Raw genomic sequence first — 23,801 nt, 5'->3', positions numbered from 1 at the left:
GAGAGTCTCTCACTCCGAGGTCGAAAGGCAAGAGCCAAAAAGAAACATTCGGCGTCTCATTATCTGCCGCAGTCCGAAGCGACCCTAGGAGGGCCGGCTCCCTCCTCTCAGGCCCCCATGCAGGCCCCGCCCCGGCTCCTCTCTCACAAGTTCTCGCGAGGTTTGAGGCCGCTGGGCCGGCCCGGGCGGCTGCAATATGGCGGAGGCGGAAGGGGAGAGCCTGGAGTCCTGGCTGAGTGAGTAGCCGCGGCCCCTTCTGTCTGCCCTCGAGCCCCCTCCCCGCCCCACTCCGCCCCACTCCGCCCCCCTCCGCGCTCAGGGGCTCGCGGCGGCGTCGCCTAGCAGCCCGCGCCTGGGCTCGCCCTCGCCGCGAGCATTCTGTGATCACGCCCCTTCCCCAGCAGGGCGTCCCGGCCCCCGCCCGGCGCCGCCTCCCACTTCTGCGCGAGGCGGCGTGAGCTCGGGTCCGGTCCGGGCCTCCGCGGGCTCCGGGGAAGCGGCGGCCAAGTGCTTCGGCTGATACGGCATCGGCGATTTGGGGAGATTGTGGTAGGGCCGCGCGCCGCCGTGACTCCGGGGCGCCGGTGGCTCAGGATTTGGGCCGAAACTCCGGGAGCGGTGGGTGCCGCTGAGCACATACAGCTTCAGAATTGCGACCTTGTTTGTATTTGACAAGTGGCCGCCTCGCGCAGGCGGAATGTTTGAAGCAGAAGAATCCAGAAAGGGATAAAGAACAGCTCTACCCTTTTCCTGCAGTGTCCAAGGTTTGGTGATGTCCGTGTTGGGGACACACACACTTGAACATCTTCGCTAGTCATTTGTAGGTAACGTTCCCAGCAAAGCTGAGGAGCACAGCCTAGTGCCGTAGTCACAGCGGCCTGTAGCTTTAATTGCTAATTCACACTGCTATTAAGGAAATACGTGCTGACCTTGTTAGCACAGAGTGCTCTGCTGAAGGGTTAATAAATTAACTTTCTTATGGGCTTAGAAGAGGCCCCTGGAGGCCTCTTTAAGTGAAGACAAATTAGACGGAGTGTTAAGACTGGATGCCCGGAGAGGGCCTTGTGCAAGATCCAGAGCTGTTGGAGGTGATGGCTCTTTCCTCCAATGGCCTGACCTTTCTTCCTTTCTTTTTTTTTTTTTTTTTTTCTTTTTTCCTCTCTGACCTTTCTTAATAAGAAACCACCCCCTTCAGGTGGTTGAACCTAGGTTATGTTTGCAAAGTCTGCAGTTGCAGGCAGGTCATAAAGTCCTCCGTGTATAGGGAACTGTCCTCCAAGGAGCTCAGAGTGCTCCAAAGACATTCATTTAATTCATTCATCAGGTATCCTCGGGAAGTAGGTACTACTGTCACAAGTTCGCAAAAAGGACACCCTGACTGTAATCAAACCACTTGCCCAGTGCCATCCAACCAGATATAACTACATTGGAATCGATTTGATTCATAGATAATAACGGGGACGTTGGAGGAATTTGACCTAAGCTGAGTTTAGCAGGCTAGGTTTAGAGTTATATTTTGAAATAGGAGAAGGACAGGCTTGTTTTTGAGGGCGAGTGGGCGTGGTGAGTCGCAGAGTGGGATGGGGTCTGTAGAGCCTGGAGCTGATGCTGGCCTTTGATCTTTCCTATGACTGAAAGTGACATTAGGGGCGGAGTTAAGATTCTTTCCATTCTTTTTTCTTTTTAAGATTCCGTTCTTACGTTGTTCACCTTCACAGTTCTTCTGACTTACTGGCGTGAACTTTATCAGTTGAATGAACCAGTGTTTGGTTTAGCACTTAGTCTAGGTCCTGGTCACTCTGTGGTTTGCCAGAATTATTATAGAAGCCCTAGCTGGCTCAGTGCCTCAAGTGTCTCCCTACCTCCCCTCCGTCCACTCTGCATTCTGCTCCCAGAAGAGCACTTCTGTATAATCCAGTCGTTCCAAGGCTGCACACCTACTGCCGCCTCTTTGTGGCTTCCCGAGAGCCTCCTTGCTGTGGTAAGTCAGGTGTTCTTGTCCCCCCCAGGACACTCTGTTCTCGTTCCCCAGAAGCCCTGTTCCCCTTTGCTCAACTAAATGCTTTAAGACCCATCCCAGATTCTCCTTGCCACGGACTGTCTCTTGATGACTTCAGGGAGCTCCTGTAGGAGTGTGGTGGGAGAGAAAGCTGGGAAGTTAGAACCAAATTCTGGAAAAGCTTGAATTCCAGCCCTAGAAGTTTAAATTTTGACAGTTATCAGGTCCCCATTCTTACTGTACCTGGTGAAATCATGTTTTTAGGAGGATCAATATAGGGGTTTTGTATAGGATGCCAAGGAGCAAAAGTTCTGGAAGCAGGTGAAGAAGTAAGGAGGCGTGAGGGCAGGGGTAAGAAAGGGAGAGATTTAAAAAGACGTTGAGAAGGAAAGGACTCTGGGCTTCTGGAAGTGGGTGAGAAGGAAGGAGTCAGCAATGGGGGGTTCAAATCCGGATGCCTGGGCATGGGGGCAGAGTGAGCTTTTGAATGATAGCACCATTTATAGAAATGGGGAAGTCAAGAAAGAGAAGTAATGAGTTTGTTTTTAAACTTTTTTTTTTTTTTAAGATTTTATTTACTTATTTGACAGACAGAGATCACAAGTAGGCAGAGAGGCAGGCAGAGAGAGAGAGGGAAGCAAGCTCCCTGCTGAGCAGAGAGCCGGATGTGGGGCTCAATCCCAGGACCTCGAAATCATGACCTGAGCTGAAGGCAGAGGCCTCAACCCACTGAGCCACCCAGGTGCCCCGTTTTTAAATTCTTTTTGATCCAAATTATGTAATTACACTCTTAAGCTTTTGCTCTGTTTACTTCACACAAGTGGCACCAGAAGAGCATAAGCGCCCCAAAGGTAGGCTCTGAGTCTCGGACTCTATGTAGTCCCATGGCCTCCCATGGCCTCGTGGGCTGTGTACTTGTTTTCTTTTAGTTCCGTTATTGACTGACTGAATAGTATTGTACAGGGTAGTTGACCTGTGTAGTTAATTTTCTGTAGGTGCTCAACAAAGACTTGGTGACGAAGTCTCTCTTAATTCAAGACCGTAGCACCGAAGGCTGCCTCTGATTTCCTCTCCATCCTGTGTTGTTGCCTCTGCTTCTCTCTAAGTCATGTGATACATAGACTCTGTCATCTGTGAAATGGCTGAGTCGCATTGGGATTAGGTAGCCAGTGCTGGCCCTACTGGAACCAACCCTGCTTGACCTTTTGAGGCCCTACTACGGTCAAGGCTACTGATGGAACTAAGCTGAAAATGAGAGCCGGGAATCTAGAGGCACAGACACACAAGAAAACAAGGCTTTTAGGAGAGATCTGAAAATAGAAACCTTGAGTCAGTAGAGCCTAGAGCCAGTTCTAGAAGGTGGGGCTTACAGGGAACGCGGTGGTATCACCTCTCTGCCAGGTGATGGCGCGTGTGAGTGGGTGGAAAGTTGTGTGCATCTGCAGGAGGGAGACAATGTGCAGTTGGAGGGATTGAGTTACCCGGAATTATCCCCAGGACTTTCCTCCCCTTCCTAAGGGTGCTTGTGAGCTGGAGAGTTGGAGGAGACACTCAGAACTCGGACTGGCCATTGCTGAAACCAGGGCTCTTTGTGCCCACGTGTGGGCAGAGAGCTCCCCACAGAGTTGCAGTAGGAAAGTCTGTCAGGATGAAAGGAAGTGGGGCACTAGAGAAGTTGAGCACACGTGGGAAAGTAGTGGGCATATTCCGGACTTAGGCCTGGGGTGCACGTTGGGTGAGCGCCCATTGTTCAGGTGGGTGTGGGGGCAGCCACGTCAATGCTGTCCTCTGTACCTTGCTTTTGGGTTGAGAACAGTGCAGGTGAGAGTGTGTGATTTTTTTCTTACAGCCTGGGGTATGTGACTCTTCTCAAAATAGTTAAGAGCAGCAACGGGAAAGGTGGGGCCTCTCAGACCATCTTAGTTTTTGTAGCCTTCAGCTTCTTGATGTCACGTGAGAACTTTAAGCAAGGTAGGGATCAGTAACAAATCCTCGCCAATACCTGAGAAGGTATCCATCAACCAATGGGAGAAACATGGGGCCTCTGGAAAGTGACAGTTTGTAGGTCACTGTGGCAATAAAGAGCCACTCTCCCCCCCCCCCCAAGATTTATTTATTTGGGGGCACCTGAGTGGCTCAGTGGGTTAAAGCCTCTGCCTTCAGGTCAGGTCATGATCCCGGGGTCCTGGGGTCGGGCCGAATCAGGCTCTCTGCTCAGCAGGGAGCCTGCTTCCTCCTCTCTCTCTGCCTGCCTCTCTGCCTACTTGTGATCTCTGTCTGTCAAATGAATGAATTAAATCTTTAAAAAAAATTATTTGACAGAGATCACAAATAGGCAGAGAAAGCGGAAGAAACAGGCTGCCTGCTGAGCAGAGAGCGTGATGCGGGACTTGGCTAGGATCCTGAGATCATGACCTGAGTCAAAGGCAGAGGCTCAAGCCACTGAGCCACCCCGGAGCCCAAAGAGCCACTCTTGATAGAATTAACCTTGCTTCCCTCCTAGCTTGACATTTTAAAGTGCCTGTTAATTCTCTTTTCAAGATTGAGGACAGATACTGTCCTTTTCCTCCAAATAGGAACCAAACAGTCCGAATCTTCTCGAAGTCGGAGGGGAAACACTGCAGGCCTTCCCTCTGCTGCAGGGTGGCGTCTGCTGCCTTGTCGTGCTTCAGAGCCCCATGGGGAGGGGGAAGGGAGGAGAACACGGGGAGCCCTTGTTAGGATCTGGTCATGGAGCTGGTGATTTTTGATGTCAGGAAAAAAGAAGTTAAGAAAACAGTCACGAGAAACCAGAATTCAGGAAGTTTGTGTGGATGCCATTTGTGTGGAGGGGCTTTTCCAGGGTTCCGTGGCTCTGCTTTTGGCGCTGCGGGCCAGCTGCAGGAGCGTGGGTATTTAAAAAGGATATACGCCTTCAGCCTCCCATTTGTCTTCTGAACCTGTAGCCCTAAATTTAGCAAACAGCTTGAGGGTGCTTTCTGGAAGAAGCAGACTCCCAAGATGTGAATCAGAGATGGGAACACGGATACCCACCCTCGGTGGTGGGGGGGTGTCCTCCTTAGCACAGGCTCTGGAGGTAACAGGGGAGGGAGGACCCACACCAGATGCTGAGACTGGACACTGAGCTCCTGGCTTTTAAACCCTCCACGATCGTCTGAGAACTCTCCAGCACTTGCCTTTGTCCTTCATCATAGGAGACCATTCAGACTTGAGGGCGCTGAATACTGAAGTTCAGTTTCTGTCTCTGCAGTCCCATGGACAGATAGCACAGTGGCTGGTGCCTGATGGAGGCACGGTGCATGTCAGCTCAGTTTAAAATGTGCAGTTTAGGGCGCCTGGGTGGCTCAGTTGGTTAAGCGTCTGCCTTTGGCTCAGGTCATGATTCTGGAGTCCTGGGATCAAGTCCCACATCGGGCTCCCTGCTCGGCGGGAAGCCTGCTTCTGCCTCTGACCTCTCCCTTCTCATGCTCTCATTCTCTCTCTCGCTCAAATACAAGCCTGGAATCATGACCTGAGCCAAAGGCAGACGCTTAACGACTGAGCCACGCGGGCGCCCCTGGAAACAAACTCAGCTGCATATCGGTGCCTTAAAAAACCCTCCGTTCTGTCCTCTTTGCTCTTTATAACAATAACAATTGTTCTCCACTTTGCTCTGTCCCAAGATAAGGCCACCAATCCTTCCAACCGCCAGGAGGACTGGGAATACATAATCGGCTTCTGTGATCAGATCAACAAAGAACTTGAAGGGTGAGTCTCCAGGGAGTTAGGGGGCAAGCGGGAGTGTTGCTGGAGAAGTCCTGGCTGGCCAAGGAGGGCCCGGGGCGTAGCCCTGGGCTCAGTGCACGAAAGCCTGGTCTGCTTCCTTGCAGGCCGCAGATCGCTGTCCGACTGCTGGCCCATAAGATCCAGTCTCCGCAGGAATGGGAGGCGGTCCAGGCGCTGACGGTAGGTCCTTCCGCTCTGCCGGTGGATTTTAACGAGCCCAGGCCTTTCCTGGTGCACTCACTGGGCTCTCAGAGGTTTTCAGGGCTCATGTCCTATGGCAGCTGAAAGTTCTTGGTACTAATGTCCAGAACGTGTTCCATAAACTGCGCCACAAATGTGTGTGCCCTTGCGTGAGGCACGGAGGCTGCAGAGAGGCCCGTGGTGCGGTCACTGCGGGCTGGGCCGCCAGTCCAGTGGGAGAGGCCGGGTGACTGAGGGCGGGGGCCAGAGGCCGGGGCCCTGAGCCCAGGGTGGAGCTCAACGGTGGCTTCTTGCAGAGATGCTGACAGAGCTGTCTTGCTGTTTAAAGAGTTGGCCAACTAAACAAGAGTCCAGCAAGTGTAACTTGTTCTGTAGCTACAGTAATGCTGGTTCCTACTCAAGGCATCACACCGAGCAGCAGGTCTTAGAGGATTCAGAGCATCGCAGTGCTCACAGGACCCCCGGGGCTCTCCCCTGACTTCATTCGGGGTGTGGGAAAAGACATTGAGAAGGAAAGGACCCTGGGCTTCTGGAGGGCGCTGTAGAGCAAAGGCCTTACAACTGTGGTTGTCAGCTGGGGGTGCTTTTGCTCCCAGGGGACATTTGGCAGTGTTTGGAGACACTGGGTTGCCACCTCCTGGGGTGCGGGTAGAGACCAAGGATGTGGCTAGACATCTTCTAATGCACAGGACAGGCTTCCACGCAAAGAATGACCGGCCCAGCACGTCAGCAGTGGCGTGGCTGAAAAACCCAGCTTGACAGAGTCAGAAGCCAAGGAAGGGAGCGCGGTGGAGCACGCCTCAGCGCAGGGCCTGGCTGAGCGCCCGCGGTGACACAGGCCGCCCGCGCTCAGCGCCCCGTGCTGTGGCTGCAGGTGCTGGAGGCGTGCATGAAGAACTGCGGGAGGAGATTCCATAACGAGGTGGGAAAGTTCCGGTTTCTGAATGAGCTAATCAAAGTCGTCTCTCCGAAGGTCAGTCAGGGCAGCGTCCTCATTGGGGAACTCCTTTGGTGCCCCCGCCCCCCATCTTACTGGCTGTCTGTAGAGAGCTGCCCACGTCCGGGCCTTAGGGACTAGGCCCTTGGGGCAGCACAGGGGCCAGGAGGCCACAGGGGCGGGCGGCCTCTCCTGGCCTCCGGGGCTGATGGTGAGAGGTGCTGTGGCAGCAGGGGCGCGTGCGTGCGGGTGGGGAGGGCTCCTGGGGACGGTGGTCACTTGGGTCCGTCTTACGGAGTTAGGCTCAGCTTCTGTGGCACGCTGGTGTGGCTTTTTCTCTGGGCACCACTTAAAGCACAGGGAGCAGTATTTCATACTTAAGACATTCTCATTAATTCCTTTGAGATAAAATGCTGCTGTTTCTGGGAGATTGTGCGTGGAAACGCAGTGGCGGGCTCCCGGCTCCCTGGCTGAGCAGACTGTATCTCTGAGACCGCTTTGTCGCGGGTGGGTCCCCCCCCCCCCGTCCCCGCCCTGTGTCACACATACCTAACACCTGTGGTTTGGGGTAGGCCTGAAGGCTGGAGCGGACTGGCAGCCTTTCATTCCCACGGTTCCTGCCTCTGGGCGGCAGTTATGAGGTTTTCCTATTTCCTTTTGCCCCTTAGTACCTAGGGGAGAGGGTGTCTGAGAAAGTGAAGACCAAGGTTATCGAGCTGCTTTACAGCTGGACGTTGGCCCTGCCGGAAGAAACCAAGATCAAGGATGCTTACCACATGTTGAAGAGACAGGGTATGTGCTTACCTTCCCTCAGCCTTAAAGCAGCGCCAAACGCTGGCTAAGGCCAGGAAGAATGCGGGGTGTCTGCTGTCCCTTTCTTCCTCCTGAGGACAAGAAGGGCTCAGCTACGGTTGGATGGGCTGAGCCCTGGCAGGCCATCATCCCAGGGATGGGCCTTGCCTTGCTGTGTGAGAAAAGGCATCAGAATGACCCGGTGAGCCAGCACTCTGCCCCCCTTGCGTTCCTGTCAGGCATCGTGCAGTCTGACCCACCGATCCCTGTGGACAGGACGCTCATCCCGTCTCCACCACCTCGGCCCAAGAATCCTGTTTTTGATGATGAGGAGAAATCCAAGGTAAAGCACACCCCAGCCAAGAGCGTCCTCAGATGGGGAGGGAGGTGGGGGCTTGCTCGGTGCTGTGGGAGCTCCAGTTCCTCTGTGGTCTCTCCAGGTGGGGTGCTACCTTTCCCTTTCTCTTTGGTACCTCCTCTTCCAGCTTTTAGCCAAGTTGTTAAAAAGCAAAAACCCAGATGACCTACAAGAGGCCAACAAGCTCATCAAGTCCATGGTGAAGGAAGTAAGTGGCCCAGGGCCTTGGGGTGGAGGAGCCCAGGACCACAGAGCAAGAGTCCCTTCCCCCAGCATGAGGCCAGAGAGGGGGAGGTGCCCTGGAGCTTGGGGGTGTAGAATGGATTAGAGGAGCCCGCACGGACAACGGGGGCAGTTGAGGGCTGGGGGCGGGCCGTTATTTTAAAAGACAAACTAGGTTGAGGCTGAGGCCTTATGGTTCCCAAGAACCATGCATTAAAAGGAGCTTTCACTGGGACTAGCTTTTGCTCACATTCTCTGGTGCGATCCTTGCTGTGGGGCGCCAGGGGCAGTGGGATGAGTCTGGTTAAGCTTTTTCTCCTTGATCGTCTTTGCTGTAGGATGAGGCGCGGATCCAGAAGGTGACCAAGCGTCTGCACACTTTAGAGGAGGTTAATAACAACGTAAAGCTGCTCAATGAGATGCTGCTTCATTACAGCAAAGAGGACTCTTCGGAGGCCGATAAAGAGCTCATGAAGGTAGGCGCATCCCGGGAGAGCCACGCTCCGGGAAAGCGAGCCAGCCTGTGCCCAGCACCTGCCCTGCTGTTCCTTATCAGTCAGCATAGCTACCAGGTTTGGGGGTGGTACCCCGCCTTTACACTTGCTGTGGCTAACCTACTCAGGACAGAAGAGCTGTGGGTACACCCGAGTCTGGGGGACTCTGCGGACCCGCCCCGGGGCTCACTTCTCTGCCGCGCCTTCTGCCTCAGCAGCATTTGGGCAGAGACACCCACCACATGCGCCTGATGTTGCCCCTTAGTGCTTGGTTCCGTACTCTGAATTCTGAGCCATATGCCGGCCTCAGGGACAGGAAGGGACCTATTTCCCCTGATTTTAAGCAGATATCCTAGGTGACACAGTGCCGCAGACGCTGGAGCCCCGTGCCACCAGTGACTGACTGTGGCAGTAGGGGAGCCCGTGACTTTCTGGACATGGACACTGAGTTAGGTCATTGCCAGGGGACCCTGTAGCTCACTTTAAGGTCTGGGATTCTTTCAGGAGCTGTTTGATCGGTGTGAGAATAAGAGGCGGACGTTATTCAAACTAGCCAGTGAGACAGAGGACAATGACAATAGTTTGGGTGAGTCAAAGAATAGTTGACAAGGATGACCTAGGAATTTGGATTTGGCCGGCAGGGGTGGGGGAGGGGGAGGAGTGTCATGGCCAAGAGTGAGAAGTACCTCTTTCTGCTCTAGGGGACATCCTCCAGGCCAGTGACAACCTCTCCCGGGTCATCAACTCTTACAAAACAGTTGTCGAAGGGCAGGTTATCAATGGTGAGATCGCCAGCTCAGCCATGCCAGACACGGAAGGTAAAATGTTCTAGTTCCCCATTTCGGACCCATCCAGCCCAGCCCCAGCCCCCCCCAGCCCCCGGCCAGCCATGAGTGCGGGACCTGCACATCATCCCATGCGGCCCAAGGGGATTCTCGGCGCTTCCAGATGCTCTCCAGCTCCCCAGGGGCCAGGAGCCGTGGATAGGGTTTTCTTTGCTTGCTCTCCTTCAGTATCAGTTAGGCTGGAGGCTGTAGTCAGGGTTCTGCTTCCTCCTGTGCAGCCACTAGAGTGGCCCCCAATCCTTCCTTCCACCCCTCCAGGAAACCACTCTAGGAGCCAGGGCACTCTCATCGACCTGGCCGAGTTGGACACACCCAGCAGTTCATCCTCCACGCCGGCCCCAGCCCCTGCCCCACCGGCCTCTGGCATCCCTATCCTCCCTCCGCCCCCCCAGACCTCGGGTCCTGGGCGCAGCCACTCCTCCAGCCAGGCTGAAGCCACCGCGGGACCCAACAGCGCAAGCAGCGCCCTCTGCCTGCTGGATGAGGAGCTGCTCTGCTTGGGTGCGTCCCTGAGGGGGGCTGTGAAGGGCTTCTCCTGATGGGCTCTGCAGAGCCAAGGTCGTGCGGAATTGGGAAGGATCGGGAATGCCTCATGTCCTTAGCAGGGGCAGGGAAGGGGACTTCAGCTGTGAGGAGGGTCAAGTTCAGTGCACTCAGGCCTGTGGGCCAGTGTGCGCGCAAGCTCCAGAATGGACGCGGTGCACAGTCTTGCTTTGTCCCCTCTCCCCTGGAGGTGTCGCCCACTGGACGAAAGGACCGAAGAGCATCCCTCTCCCTCTGGAGGCTACCTGGAAAAATACCTTGTCCCCACCTGTCACCCTTTTGTCAGCGACTTTTGTCATGTGACCCTTCGGGGTGAATGGGGCTACCCCAGGGCCAGAGCCCCTTCACCTTTGTCTTCTTTTGTTTCCAGGCCTTGCTGACCCAGCCCCCACTGCTCCTCCCAAAGAGTGCGCTGCGAACAGCCAGTGGTCCCTGTTCCAGGTAAGGACGGCACCAAAATGCTCAACCAGTTCCACAGAGTCCTCTGTCCCCGCTCATGCTCCGCTGTGGCTGGCTGCGGCACAGCCCGGGCTGCACTGCAGAACGCTGATCCCATAGGGCGGGCCCAAGTCCTTCCGAGGGCTGCTAGTCCGGTGGGGTCCCGGTAGGCCTGCAGCTGGAGACCCTAAACCCACCAACTGCAACAGCGCTCCCTGCCCTCAGCTCACTCACGGTCTTCTCCGAGCAGAACGAGCAGCCGGACCTGGACTTGTGCAGCCCCAAGCCCGGGAGTGCTTCCTGCAGCCCCTCGGACCGGCCTCTTGTCCCAGCCTCAGCACCCTCTGCAGGCAGCTCCCAGGCCCCGCTGCCGCCTCCCTTCCCAGCTCCTGTGGTCCCAGCCAGTGTTCCTGCCCCCAAAGCAGGCTCCTTCCTGTTCCCGACTGGACTGGCCCCGGCCCCAGCCCCGAAGGCTGAGTCCACAGCCCTCGGGTACCACGGCTCCGCTTTGGGGGATAGCAGCCTGCACCAGCTAGATGCCCTTGACCATCTTCTTGAAGAGACCAGAGCGTAATGAGTGGGATATGTGGGGGCCAGGGGGGCTGGGCCTGGACTTGGCAGAACCGGAAAGCAGCTCCGGAGGGTCCAGGGATGTTCCTTTTGGGTCTGCTGGTTGGATTCTGGAAATGGGTGGGCATGGTAGGAACCAGCCGTGTGCCCTGGAGGGCGTGTGAGGGTTGGCCCAGCGGCTGCCCCTGGTCTCTGACTTGCCTTGTCCTCCTTCCTGCCTCTCAGGACCTCAGGCCTGGTGAAACCTCTCTCTTCCATCTTCTTTCCTGGGGCTAGCGCCTCCCCTCTGATCCCTGCCAGCACCACTGCTAGGCCTCTCCTCCCCTTCTCCCCAGGGCCTGGCAGCCCTCTCTTCCAGCCGCCTGCCTTCCAGTCCCAGGGCAGCCCCATGAAGGGGCCAGAGCTCTCCCTGGCCAGTGTGCACGTCCCCCTGGAATCTATCAAGCCAAGTAGGTGTGGGGAGCTTGGGGTGGGAGGGGGAGGCGGGACCCAGCGCCCTCAGTGAGACAGGGAGAGGGGTGGGCCCAGGCTCTCCTTGCCCCCCGCCTGGCTCTTAGAGCCCAATGGGACCAGTTTTCCTGCTGTCGCAGCCTCTGCTTATTGCCACTATGCTCTCTGGGGGGGGGGGGGGGATTCTGGCTGATTCTTTCAGGGAGCTTGCTGGCCACAGGTGGAGCCCAGGCCCAACCACACACCCTCCCCTCCGGGCACTGTGGGGTTCCTCCTTCCACACCCACCTGATCTCTGCTTCCAGGCAGCGCCCTTCCCGTGACGGCCTATGATAAAAACGGCTTCCGCATCCTCTTCCACTTTGCCAAGGAGTGTCCGCCCGGCCGGCCGGACGTGCTCGTGGTGGTGGTGTCCATGCTGAATACCGCTCCCCTGCCTATCAAGAGCATCGTGCTACAGGCCGCCGTGCCAAAGGTAGCCCGGCACCCCACTGTGTGGAGGGACCCCGAGGCCAGTGGGCAGCAGCATGGGTCCTTCGGGATTCTAGCGGGCTCCTGCTCAGGGGCACCTGCCGTGCTCTTCAGAAGAGCTTCTCTTTCTCTTCAGTCGATGAAGGTGAAGTTACAGCCACCCTCTGGGACAGAGCTGTCTCCATTTAGCCCCATCCAGCCGCCTGCAGCCATCACCCAGGTCATGCTGCTGGCCAACCCACTGAAGGTGAGCTAGAACCCAGCCCCGGCCTGAAGCCCTGGCTCCCCCTTCCCCCCCGGGGCCCCAATCAGGCCCTCAGCCCCCGCTTTTGATACTGTAGCACTAGCACTCGCCTCCCCTGCCCGGGGTTGAACGGCTGAATGAGGACCAAGTGGGAGGAGTGGCTGGGAACGAGCCCCAAGGTCTGTCTTAAGGTCCTCTGTCCCTCACAGGAGAAGGCGAGGCTTCGGTATAGGCTGACGTTCGCCCTGGGAGAGCAGCTGAGCACAGAGGTGGGCGAGGTGGACCAGTTCCCTCCCGTGGAGCAGTGGGGTAACCTATGACCCCGGAGGACTTTGTGTAATCACACGGAAGCCAGGCAGGCTGCTGCGAGACGGGAGGGCGGGCTCCCTGGTCCCGTCCTCCTCCACGTCGTGGATACAGCGCTTGGAGCCTGGATACGGAGCAGGGGCCGTGGGCATCGCTGCTGGGAGCCGAGCTGCTGCTGTGATGCTCTCTCCCTTGGCCCCCTAAAAGGACCTGATTTTTGTCTACCTGTGTGACTTGAAGTGGCCATGTACTGTCAGGGGTGGGGAGCGGCCCCAGCCTCCGCACTCTGGCTCTGGCGGGAGCAGGCTTTCCCCCTCATGCTGGCATCCTGATGCCGTAAGGGGGAGGTCTCGGGGCTCTCCCTCAAGGACCACGTCCTCACACCCGTAGAGGCCTCAGCCCCACGTCACTACTCTGTGCTTCCCCTGCTGGCAGACTCCTGCTCCCACCTCCAGGGAGGTAGGCAAAGCCCGTGGTCCTCAGCCCCGGGCATCGAGTAAGTTGGCACACTGCTGCATCTCCACAACTCTGCCCTCCGTGGGCAGCAGCATCCTGGAACAGCCACTGGGTGAGGAGCTGTGTGCTTGTCTCTGGTGGTGGCAGGCTGTGTCCTATGGACATCTCAGTAAAATGGGGAATTAGCCTGTCAGAACTTGGCCTCGTGACAGTCAAAACTAGTGATACAAAAGAAAATGGAAGAGAACCAGTATTTCCCCTTCTCTGGAAGCAGGTACTCAGAGCTTTCTGGGGAAAGTGTGCCTCCTGCCTTGGGAACAGGCCATCCTACTCACTACCTCTTGCTTGGCATGAAATAAACTGCTCTTCTGCCCTTCGAGTCTCTGAAGGGAGAACAACCCCCATCCCACTGTGTCCTCCTGCTTGGGCCCCCCCGCTTCCCACCAGATGGCCTGTGGCGCGGCATATGTTTGGGAACTGGAGGTCTCAGGCTCAGGCAGTTTGCACTAGACTGCTGTCCGTACCTGCTGCCCAGGAACCTTGACCATCCCCAGCTGCCAGCAAGATACGGGGTCTGGAGGTGGTGAGATTAGGGACCATGCTTGAATCGAGTCACCAGACCCTATTTCAACAGTGCTCAGCTCCAAAAAGCTTGTCCTACTTGCTCCACACACCAGGTACAACCGGGCCAGGGCCTCTAGGCCTCACGGGGCAACAGGCCAGTAAGGATCACCAGCTGCAGAAAGAGCACACAGCTCACCTGAGCTCGGCCGGATGGCACGGAGCCGTCTCTGGGGAAAAGTGGCACAGACCACACTCCCTTCCCCCTCCCTGCACTGTGCCAGGTTTCCCTACTATGTCCCTTCCCCTCCATCTTGAGCAAGCAGGTTTCACTGCTTCATTAGGACAGGTCAAAAGTGAATCCGTTCCACTACTTACAGAAGAAATCCAAGAGCTTTCCCGAGACCAGCTGCTTGCGGCCCTGGGAAGGTTTGTGGAATTACTCTATGGAAATCTACCTTCATAATAAGCTTTAGACATCAAAATTATCTGAGTGTTCCTACTGAGGTCACCGCTTTGTGACAAATGGCTGTATATATATACCAATCTGCTGCCCTTGCTCTGCTGCATGTTAAATAAAATCATTTCTGCCCTACCTGGAATCCTAATACAGACCCCGTCCTCACCACTGTGGGCAAAGTGCCACTTAGGAATTCCAAACATAGACAAATCTGCTGGCATCACCTGACACTTTAGTTGATGAAAGTACAGGTTCCTGGACCTTTTCTAAACGAAAGAAAGGATAAATGTTACAATTGATTCTAAAGGCTGGATTTCTGAAGCATAAATAAACCACTCACCACCTTGCTTGAGCTTCTAGGAGTGAGGGCACTGGACTCCCCATCCTAACTGCTAGGAGTGGCTTTTTCTCTTGGGAGACACAGAAATCAGTTCCATCCAAGACGCAGCACTTTCTCAGTTTCTACCACCTCGGGTTCACAGTAGAGGCAGGGAAACCTCCCCAGCTGGACTCTTAAGAACTTCCCTTCTATTTGGCGCGGGGGGGGGGGGGAGGGGGGATTTATTCTTTCAAAAATGTATATACATTGCCATACAGAGATGCCATGTTGAAGCCGCTCTCAGGTGGTCTCAGGAGCCTTCCAAAGAGCCTTCCTTTATAATGGCACGGCCAAGATTGCGTGCAAGAGCAAGTCTCAGCATTTCCAACTTGGTGTTCTCGACGTCCTCCTAAAAGCAAAGGCAGCCAGCATGAGGCACGGCAGGAAGTGTTCCTTCTTTAAAGCTCTGCAAGGATCTATCTGACCCAAAGGCAGACCAAGGGCATTTAACATTTAGTAGGAGCTTCCAGCAAGTTGTTGACAGAAGAACTGCAGGCAAAGGCCCACTATGACTGAGTGCCAGAAAAGGAGAAATGAGAACACCTATAAACCCTGCCTCCTCCTAAAAGAAGTTGGGTGTGTTAGTTACAGGTTAAGCAGTAACTCAAGAAGCACAAGTCTGTAAGAGGCCAGCGTTTCTGGAGGTCAGCAGGGGAGTCCAAAATAGAAGAAGCCTTTTCTCATTGCCATTATGGAATCAACAATCTGAAAGCTAAAATAACCTGGATTCGCTGAACACCAGGCTCTCTCCACACTGGCCTTCTTGAGGCGAAGTCCTCTAGACATCTCATCAACTCGTATGTTTGCTCTGCTGAAAAAACCACCTAGGAGAGAGGAGAGAGGCTGCTTTGCTTAGCGGCTCCCCTTGGCTGGTTTCCACTGGTGTGGGCGTGTGCGCAGATTCAGAGCCGGCCTTCCATGCGTGCCCTCGGGAGCGGATGTGCAGCCCTGGGAGGAAGACAGCCCCTGTGCTCACTCCCAGCCCTTGTCAGGGCCCTAAGCCGAATACTGTCGGTAGACAGCTGCCTCCTTCCAAATTAAGTAGCTTATCTTGTGTAGATACTGGTTTCCAGAGTGGGCATTATGGGGGAATCCGCACACACGTGCAGGGCCCCACTTGGGAGAGGACGTGCAGGTGTGCATCTACAGCAGCTAAGGAAGGAAGCACAGTCAGGGACTAGAAGACAGAGAAGAAAATCATTCAAACTGTACCTCTTTCTCTTCCAAAAGGGGCAAGGCATCTATTAGTAGTATTACCCAGAAAGACCGTGGGGCAATCTGGGAAGTCATCAGTGACAGGAGAAGAGAAGCCGCATCAGTAAGACGCTTCTCCCCATAAAATCGGTGGAACTCGCGGTACTTTCCTAGTGAGAAAACAGAGCACTACTTCACCTCTGGTCCAAACAAGATAAAAAGATCCCAGACTCCAGAGCAGGGAGATCCTTCTAGAACTGTCTCCAAACTCATGGACGAGTGAGACCAATGGGAGTGAAAAAAACACATTTTGAACGGACTCCAACCTGGGAGAATGTAACCATCAAACCAAACAAGAGACTATGAAAGAGTGAAGAACCCGCAAGTCTCAATCTGATCATGAGGAAACACGAGATAAATCCAAACTGAGGACATTCTACAAGAGAGCAGAACAGACTCTTCAAAAATGTCAAGGTAAAGAAGGAAACACTGAAGAGCAAAACTGAATTCGTGAACGAATAAAGGACAGCGCTGCGGGGCGCCTAGGGGCGGGGATGAGTGGGTTAAGCCTCTGCCTTTGCTCAGGATTCTGGGACAGAGCCCCGCATTGGCTCCCTACTTCTCCCTTTCTCTCTGCCTGGCTCTCTGGCTGCTTGTGATCTCTCTGTCAAATAAATAAATAAAATCTTTAACAACAACCAAAAAAGACACCGCTGGGACCACAGATCTAATAAGAGCAGTGCATTCAGACAGCTGGTTCTCTAAGAGGATGTTCTTGTTCTTAGGGGAACAAAGTGTCCAACTTACTTTCAGATTGTTCCCCAAGAACCTGAGTGAATGGGGCACCTGGGTGGCTCAGTCGGTGAAGCATATGCCTTCGGCTCAGCTAGTGTTCCCAGGGTCCTGGGCTCTAGCCCCGCATGGAGCTCCGCATGGGGCTCCCACCTCAGCGGAAAACCTGCTTCTCCCTCTCCCGCTGCCCTTCCTGCCCCCCATTACTGCTCACTCTTCTCTCGCTCATGCTCTCTGTCTCTAATACTTAAAAAAAAAAAAAAAGATTAACAAAATAAATAAATAAATAAAAATGGTGTATTTGGAGAAAGTGTACATGGGAGTTCCTTAGTCCTTATACTACTTTCAGACTTTTAAGTTTGACATTACTGGGAAATGTTAGAAAATATGCTTTGTAGAGTCCAGCATACATGGTTCTATGAGTTTGGGCTCAACAGGAACGAACACTGGAGATGCCTAAATCAGTCCCTCCCATCTGCACAACCCACCACTATGTCCCAGGCACAGAGACTCACCCAAGAAGGTCAGTCGATCACTGAGCATCATGGCTGGCCCTAAGTTGTCAATGAGATCCAGGTCAGAAAAGGAGCCTCGCTCACAGTAATCCTTGAGGAACCTGCAAGGCCAGGCCCAGAGGTTTGAGCAGCTGTCCCAGGGCCCCTTCCTCAGCCTCCCAACTTCCTGGACAGTCCCTAGAAAGCCAGGAGCGGCTGAACACACCTGTCTGACACCAGCGTGGCAAAGGCAGCATCTTTGGCTCGGATGCTCCAAGACAGGGCAGAGCCCAGGCGGTTGTTGCGGACGGCGTTCATGGCTAAGATCTTACAAATGCTGCGAACTTGCAGGGAAAAAAAAGATAAGCTTTTCACCCCGCCAATCAGGCCATTCCTGAACTCTGCCAGGTAGGAGCAGGCTTCCCACCTCCTCTGGGTTTTCTGCAGCCTCTCCACAGGCTCCAAATACAACTTGGTTGGCAAAACTGGGGACTCTGGGAGTTATAAATTGTCTCCTGGCTTTATGAACACCATGACCCACCCTGGCAGCATTGGCTTTATGAGTGGGCTTGACTTCAGGGATGGCAAAAAGATCTGTATGGCTCCCCACAGATCAGCTCCTTCATTATCTGTCCAGGTGCCAAAAACATTCTTTGGGTCTTGAACAGCTGAATGCTGTTCAGAGATCATGACCAGAGCCAAGGGCAGAGGCTCTAAATGCTTTCAGAGATGGTCATAAGGAAGCCAATGTCTCTGGAAAGAACAACTTAGTTTTTAACCATTCAACTTAACTCAAGCAAATATCACTGCTTTCTTTCTGTGCTCCTCCTGAGCTGCCTCTGGTCCTGCTTTCCCACTGAGCCAGCCTTGGTTAGCAACAGCAACGCACCTGGGAGAAGTGAATTACAAGCTGACCCAGTCCTGACCTTAGAGTAAGCAGGAGAGAGGAAGTGGGTCAGGATCTTTTTAAAAGGTGGTGTGCTGGGCGCCTGGGTGGCTTGGTGGGTTAGAGCCTCTGCCCTTGGCTCAGGTCATGATCTCAGGGTCCCGGGATCGAGCCCAACGTTGGGCTCTCTGCTCAGCTGGAGCCTGCTTCCTCCTCTCTCTCTCTGCCTGCCTCTCTGGCTACTTGTGATCCCTGTCAAATAAATAAATAAAATCTTTAAAAAAAAAAAAAAAAGGTGGTGTGCTCCATCGCTTACAAGTCCTGATGGATCCCTAGTTGTTCGTCCTTTCTCAATAATTTTGCTGTTCTGGCTTATTTATTGACCCCAGTGCCCGGCCTCTCTCCAGTCTGGCTTGCGCAGCACGAGCAGAGAGTACGCCAGGGGCAGGGCGGGCTCACCTTGCTCGGTCATCTGCCGCTGCTCACATATCCGCAGCACCTTAAGGGCTTTCTGCTCAGTGCTCAGGGGGATGCGTTCAATGTGCAGCTCCAAGGACACGCGGCCGAGCTCAGGGCAGTAGTCAAAGTAATCCACTCCCAGCTGCCACAGGCTGCAACGGTCCAAGGACAGACATGAGAGCCTGGGGAGCCCACGTGCTGCCCCACAGCTTGGGGACTGGTTCCAAGATGGCTCCTCCCCTGAACCCCTGTAACCTTCAGGGAATAAGACGGGCAAGGACACAGTCCAAGATCCAGGGGTACGTCGTGCATGCTGAGAAACACCGTGCTGCCGCCTCACACCCTTGGGCCTTCCTACCTGTGATGAGCAAACAGTCCCGAAGCATATTCCAGCAGGAGGAACTCTCTCATGTTAGATCCGAAGCTGGAATAAAACATAACAGGAGACCAACACCCCTGGCCCGCTCCATTCAGGGCCCTCCCGCAGCCCCATCCCTGAGGCTGGCACGGCTGCCCCACACTTACTAGAGGTTGTGCGACTGGAGGAGCTTGCAGTGATCCAGCAGGTCTGTCAGATGGGCCACAAACCACCAGTTGCTTAGTGCGATGCTGCAGGTTCAAACGCCAGGGCAAGGAGGAGAGTCAGGGTGACAGAGTGTGGCACAGGTGAGCAGGGACCCCACACATCCTTTCCATAAAAAGATGGGAGGGGCAGTGACAAGTGGAAATCTGTCTGGAAGCCCATAGTGAGAAACTTCTCGGTGCTATTTGGGGACTGACAGTGGACACCTAGGATGGTCAACCCTAAGTGGTCGCAACCAACCTAGATCTCTGGAGGCTGTCACGGTGAAAATAAAATTCAGGGATCCAATCAGATGCAGAGAATATGAATAGAGAATAATGTGTAAGCAAAGAATAAAAAGGAACAGACCTAAACACAGAGAACAAACTGGTGGTTGCCACAGGGAGGGAGGTGGGGGATGGGAGAACGAGGTGAAGACGTACAAACTTCCAGTGACAAGATGAGCAAGTCATGCAGGTGAGAAGTACAGCCTAAGGACCACAGAGAATAACAGAACTGTATGTGGTCCCGGCACTTCTGGCGGTGAGCATTTTGTAATCCACAGAACTGTCAAATGTTGTAAACCTAAACCTAACATGTCAACTATACAGCAATTGAAAAAAAGAAAAACACTCAAAGTGTTTTTAAACATTTGTCCAGTGCTTGATACTTGTCCGGAGCTTGATGACACACGGAATTCAGGGCCGCCTGGTGGCTCACGCAGTTAAGCACCTGCGTCTGGCTCGGGTCACGATCCCAGGGTCCTGGGATCGAGCCCCGCAGTGGCAGGGAGCCTGTTTCTCCCTCTCCTCCCTACTTGTGCTCTCTCTCGCTATCTCTGTCATTCTCTCAAAAATAAATGAGATCTTAAAAAAAGAAAGGAGAGACCCTGGGTGGCTCAATTGGTTAGGCATCTGTCTTTGGCTCGGGTTGTGGTCCCAGGGTCCTGGGATCAAGTCCTAAATCGGGCTCCTTGCTCAGCGGGGAGCTTGCTTCTCCTGCTACCTGCTCTGCCTGCAGCTCTCCATACTTCTGCTCTCTCAACAAATAAATAAATAAAAATCTTAAACAAAACAAAACACGGACTTCAGAAGAATATCTTTACTTGCATCTAGCATCGCTGTTAATGTTTCTTATATACCTTTTAACTAGTATACTTACTTTATGAATAGGACTATATACATAGAACACTTTTTTTTTTTTATAAGATTTTGTTTGTCAGAAAGAGCACAACCAGGGGGAGTGGCAGGAAGAGGCAAAGGGAGAAGCAGGCTCCCCACTGAGCAAGGAGCCTGATGCAGGAGCCAATCCCAGGACCCTGAGATCATGACCTGAGATGGAGGCAGACACTTAACCAAAGGGGCTTCCCAGCATCCCAATCCTTGACTATTTTTTTAAAGATTTACTTTAGAGAGGGCAAGATCGTGAGATGATTGGGGAGGGGGGGCAGGGAAAGACTCTCAAGCAGGCTCCCTGCTGAGCACAGAACCCTCTGCGGAGCCTGACCTCAAGACCCCGAGAGGTGAAACCAAGAGTCGGACACCTAACCTACTGCACCACCCAACTGCCATAATATTTGACTATTTTTTAAAATCTTGGGTAAGGGAGGGCGCCTGGGTGGCTCGGTGGGGTAAGCCGCTGCCTTCGGCTCCAATCATGATCTCAGGGTCCTGGGATCGAGTCCGACATTGGGCTCTCAGCTCAGCCGGGAGCCTGCTTCTCTCTCCCTCTCTCTCTGCCTGCCTCTCTGCCTACTTGTGATCTCTGTCAAATAAATAAATAAAACCTTTAAAAAAAAAAACTTGGGTAAGGGAAATTTTTTTTTAAAAGATTTTATATGTTTGACAGAGATCATAAGTAGGCAGAGAGGTAGGCGGGGGGGCGGGGGGGGGTAGGCTCCCCGCTGAGCAGAGAGCCCAATGTGGGGCTTGATCCCAGGACCCAGGACCCTGAGACCATGACCCGAGCTGAAGACAGAGGCTTTAACCCACTGAGCCACCCAGGCACCCCAGGTAAGGGAACTTTTAATGACTGCTTTCTGTAACAAAATCAAGCACAAGTAAAGTGGAAGCAAGACTATCAAGGCAAATAGTCTTGAGGTATGCACTAAGGTAAAAAAAATATTCTGCTTTCATAATAAAAAAGAACAGGGATTGGTTTATACTGAATTACTGAACAAATGTTTCAAACTTCTGCCTTGTTCTTAGGGCTACAGATCCTTAGATACTCCATCTGTTTCAGGATTCTACCATTACAGAATGTCCCTGTTGGTCTTCCTAACATTCACTTTGAAGAATAGCTTTTTCAAACTTTATTAATAACTGTATCTATGACATTCAAATATGTATGCTGGGGTGCCTGGCTAGCTCAGTTGGCAGAGCATGTGACTCTCGATCTCAGGGTCATGAGTTCAAGCCCCACATGAGGCACAGAGATTACGTAAAAGAAAACTGGGGTGCCTGGGTGGCTCAGTCAGGTGTCTGACTGTTGGTTTTAGCTCAAGTCGTGATCTCAGGATGAGGAGATCGAGCCCCATGATGGGCTCCCTGCTCAGTGGGGAGTCTGCCACTCTCCCTGCTTGTGTTCTTGCTCTTGCTCAGTCTCTCGATAATCTTTAAAAAAAAAAAAAAAAAAATTATCTTTGCCAATTTTCAAAAACACTCGTATTTCTACAATCATCAAATACTAAGAGGTCTTGGGGTGCCTGGGTGGCTCAGTGGGTTAAGCCGCTGCCTTCGGCTCGGGTCATGATCTCAGGGTCCTGGGATCAAGTCCCATATCGGGCTCTCTGCTCAGCAGGGAGCCTGCTTCCCTCTCTCTCTCTCTCTGCCTGCTTCTCTGCCTACTTGTGATCTCTGTCAAATAAATAAATAAAATCTTTATTTAAACTTTTTTTTTTTTTTAAGATTTTATTTATTTATCAGAGAGAGAGGCGGGGGGAGAGAGCGAGCACAGGCAGACAGAATGGCAGGCAGAGGCAGAGGGAGAAGCAGGCTCCCCGCTGAGCAAGGAGCCCGATGTGGGACTCAATCCCAGGATGCTGGGATCATGACCTGAGCCGAAGGCAGCTGCTTAACCAACTGAGACACCCAGGCGTCCCTAAAACCTTTATTTTAAAAAAAAAATACTAAGAGGTCTATAAATTCATTATGAGCTACACAAAGTCCTATCATGCTCGTTTTGTTTTTTTTTTTAAGATTTTCTTTATTTATTTGACAGAGAGAGGGAATACAAGCAGGGACAGAGGGAGAGGGAGAAGCAGGCTTCCCGCTGAGCAGGAAGCCCCATGTTAGGACCCATCGCAGGGTCTTAACTAGATATTGATTTAACAAAAAAAGTACCACAAACAGTACTCGAGACCACAGTTTCAGTCAGTCCCTACCTCTCTGTCCCCTTCATCTAGAAAAAGTAATTTTTAAAATTTTTTTATTGCTTTTTTAAAGGAGTATACTAGGTTTTTTTTTTTTTTTTTAAGACTTTATTTATTTATTTGACAGAGATCACAAAAAGGCAGAGAGACAGGCAGAGAGAGAGACAGGAAGAAGCAGGCCCACCGCAGAGCACAGAGCCTGATTTGGGGCTCGATCCCAAGAACCTGGGACCATGACCTGAGCCCAAGGCAGAGGCTTTAACCCATTGAGCCACCCAGGCGCCCCTAGAAAAAGTAATTTTATCATTTGTCTACCTGGATTGTTCTAAGAAAAAGAAAATGGATATAACATGGCTTTAAAAAGCCACTTAGGTGGCTCAGTCAGTTAAGCGTCTGCCTTCAGCTCAGGTCATGATCCCAGGGTCCTGGCATCAAGTCCCACATCGGGCTCCTAGCTTACCCTCTGCCTGTGCTCTGTCAAATAAATAAAATCTTTAAAAAAAACACCTCTCCCTTTTAACACCTTTAAAAAGAATTCCCCTCATTCCCCTTTACAGGGTAATCATGACCCTAGCAACAAAGCAGCAAGACTTCCCTACACCACCAGCCCACTGGCCCAACTCCAGATGTTCACCACTTTCCAGGAACTTAGCCTGGGTCTGACTGGTATAACTCAGGAGAAACTAAGTGCTCACAAGACTGAAAATCCAATCCTTCCCATCCAGGAGGGCACACTTCTAAAACTCTGCTACTCTCTCTGAAGATACTTCAAGCTTTCCTCTAATGCCTGAGATAAGGTCCCAGGACTTGCATTATGGTACCATTTTCAATGTAGAGTAGGAAGTGGCTTCCTAATCAGAAAAACCCTAGCTTGGGGCACCTGGGTGGCTCAGTGGGTTCGGTTAAAGCCTCTGCTTTCGGCTCAGGTCATGATCCCAGGGTCCTGGGATCGAGCCCCACATCGAGTTCTCTGCTCAGCGGGGAGCCTGCTTCCTCCTCTCTCTCTCTGCCTGCCTCTCTGACTACCTGTGATCTGTCTATCAAATAAATAAATTAAACCAACAAACAAAGAAACAAAACCCTAGCTCCAAAATTTGTAAGAAACAGAAATACTTTAGATCCTTTCCTATTTGCCAGGACAGACAGATGTTCAGACTAACGGACTGGGAGCCTGATCCTTCTTTATGTGTGACCGGCAGGAGGCTGAGGCCATTTTCTGTGGCATTCATGGAAGCCACTGCACTGGCACCCTCTCTTTTTTTCTATTGTCACTGCAGAGAACAGGCTGCTTTCCCTTTTCATTGTCCTTCCTCCTGGTTGTGCTCAACTCTGATTTGTTCCCAAAAATTGAGATGTGGATTATGAAGGAAGCCCTGGTAGAAATAACCCACTCCTGTAACAGCCAATATATTTAGAAATGCCCATTACTTCAAATTATAGGCAGAGACAATGACAAAGTCAAATAATGACGTGTGTGTGCACCTCTGTAAGTTATTCTCATTAACCACTCCGTGCAGATAGCGCCCCCTCAGCTGGATTCTGAAAGTCAACTTC

At 52.9% G+C, this 23,801-nt stretch overlaps 2 protein-coding genes across 3 annotated transcripts in view; one reads left to right on the top strand and one right to left on the bottom strand.

Annotated features, from left to right (window-relative positions):
- Window positions 1-157: 157 nt before the first annotated feature.
- On the top strand, window positions 158-14,246 carry GGA3 (golgi associated, gamma adaptin ear containing, ARF binding protein 3). The gene is made up of 17 exons (XM_082705226.1): window positions 158-236; window positions 5,662-5,746; window positions 5,869-5,944; window positions 6,840-6,938; window positions 7,571-7,694; window positions 7,934-8,037; window positions 8,180-8,260; window positions 8,613-8,750; window positions 9,273-9,354; window positions 9,470-9,586; window positions 9,872-10,114; window positions 10,527-10,597; window positions 10,845-11,164; window positions 11,390-11,613; window positions 11,919-12,088; window positions 12,221-12,331; window positions 12,538-14,246. The coding sequence occupies exons 1-17, from the start codon at window positions 197-199 to the stop codon at window positions 12,646-12,648; spliced, it is 2,196 nt and encodes a 731-aa protein (XP_082561352.1). The 5' UTR covers window positions 158-196; the 3' UTR covers window positions 12,649-14,246.
- Window positions 14,247-14,617: 371 nt separating this feature from the next.
- NUP85 (nucleoporin 85) overlaps window positions 14,618-23,801 on the bottom strand; it is a 31,739-nt gene continuing 22,555 nt past the window's right edge. For both annotated transcript variants that reach the window (XM_082705234.1, XM_082705235.1), the window contains exons 12-19: window positions 18,841-18,924; window positions 18,674-18,739; window positions 18,316-18,467; window positions 17,197-17,314; window positions 16,992-17,092; window positions 15,703-15,854; window positions 15,213-15,314; window positions 14,618-14,839 (exon numbers count right to left, since the gene is read on the bottom strand). In XM_082705234.1, coding sequence (XP_082561360.1) covers window positions 14,741-14,839; window positions 15,213-15,314; window positions 15,703-15,854; window positions 16,992-17,092; window positions 17,197-17,314; window positions 18,316-18,467; window positions 18,674-18,739; window positions 18,841-18,924 — 874 coding nt within the window. In that variant the 3' untranslated portion in view covers window positions 14,618-14,740. The remainder of the gene's footprint in view (window positions 14,840-15,212; window positions 15,315-15,702; window positions 15,855-16,991; window positions 17,093-17,196; window positions 17,315-18,315; window positions 18,468-18,673; window positions 18,740-18,840; window positions 18,925-23,801) is intronic.

Source organism: Mustela nivalis (genome assembly GCF_964662115.1).
Source record: "Mustela nivalis genome assembly, chromosome: 17".
In the NCBI taxonomy this organism is placed as follows: domain Eukaryota; kingdom Metazoa; phylum Chordata; class Mammalia; order Carnivora; family Mustelidae; genus Mustela; species Mustela nivalis.
Note: the sequence above shows the minus strand (reverse complement) of the source record. Positions and strands in the feature narration are given on the sequence as shown.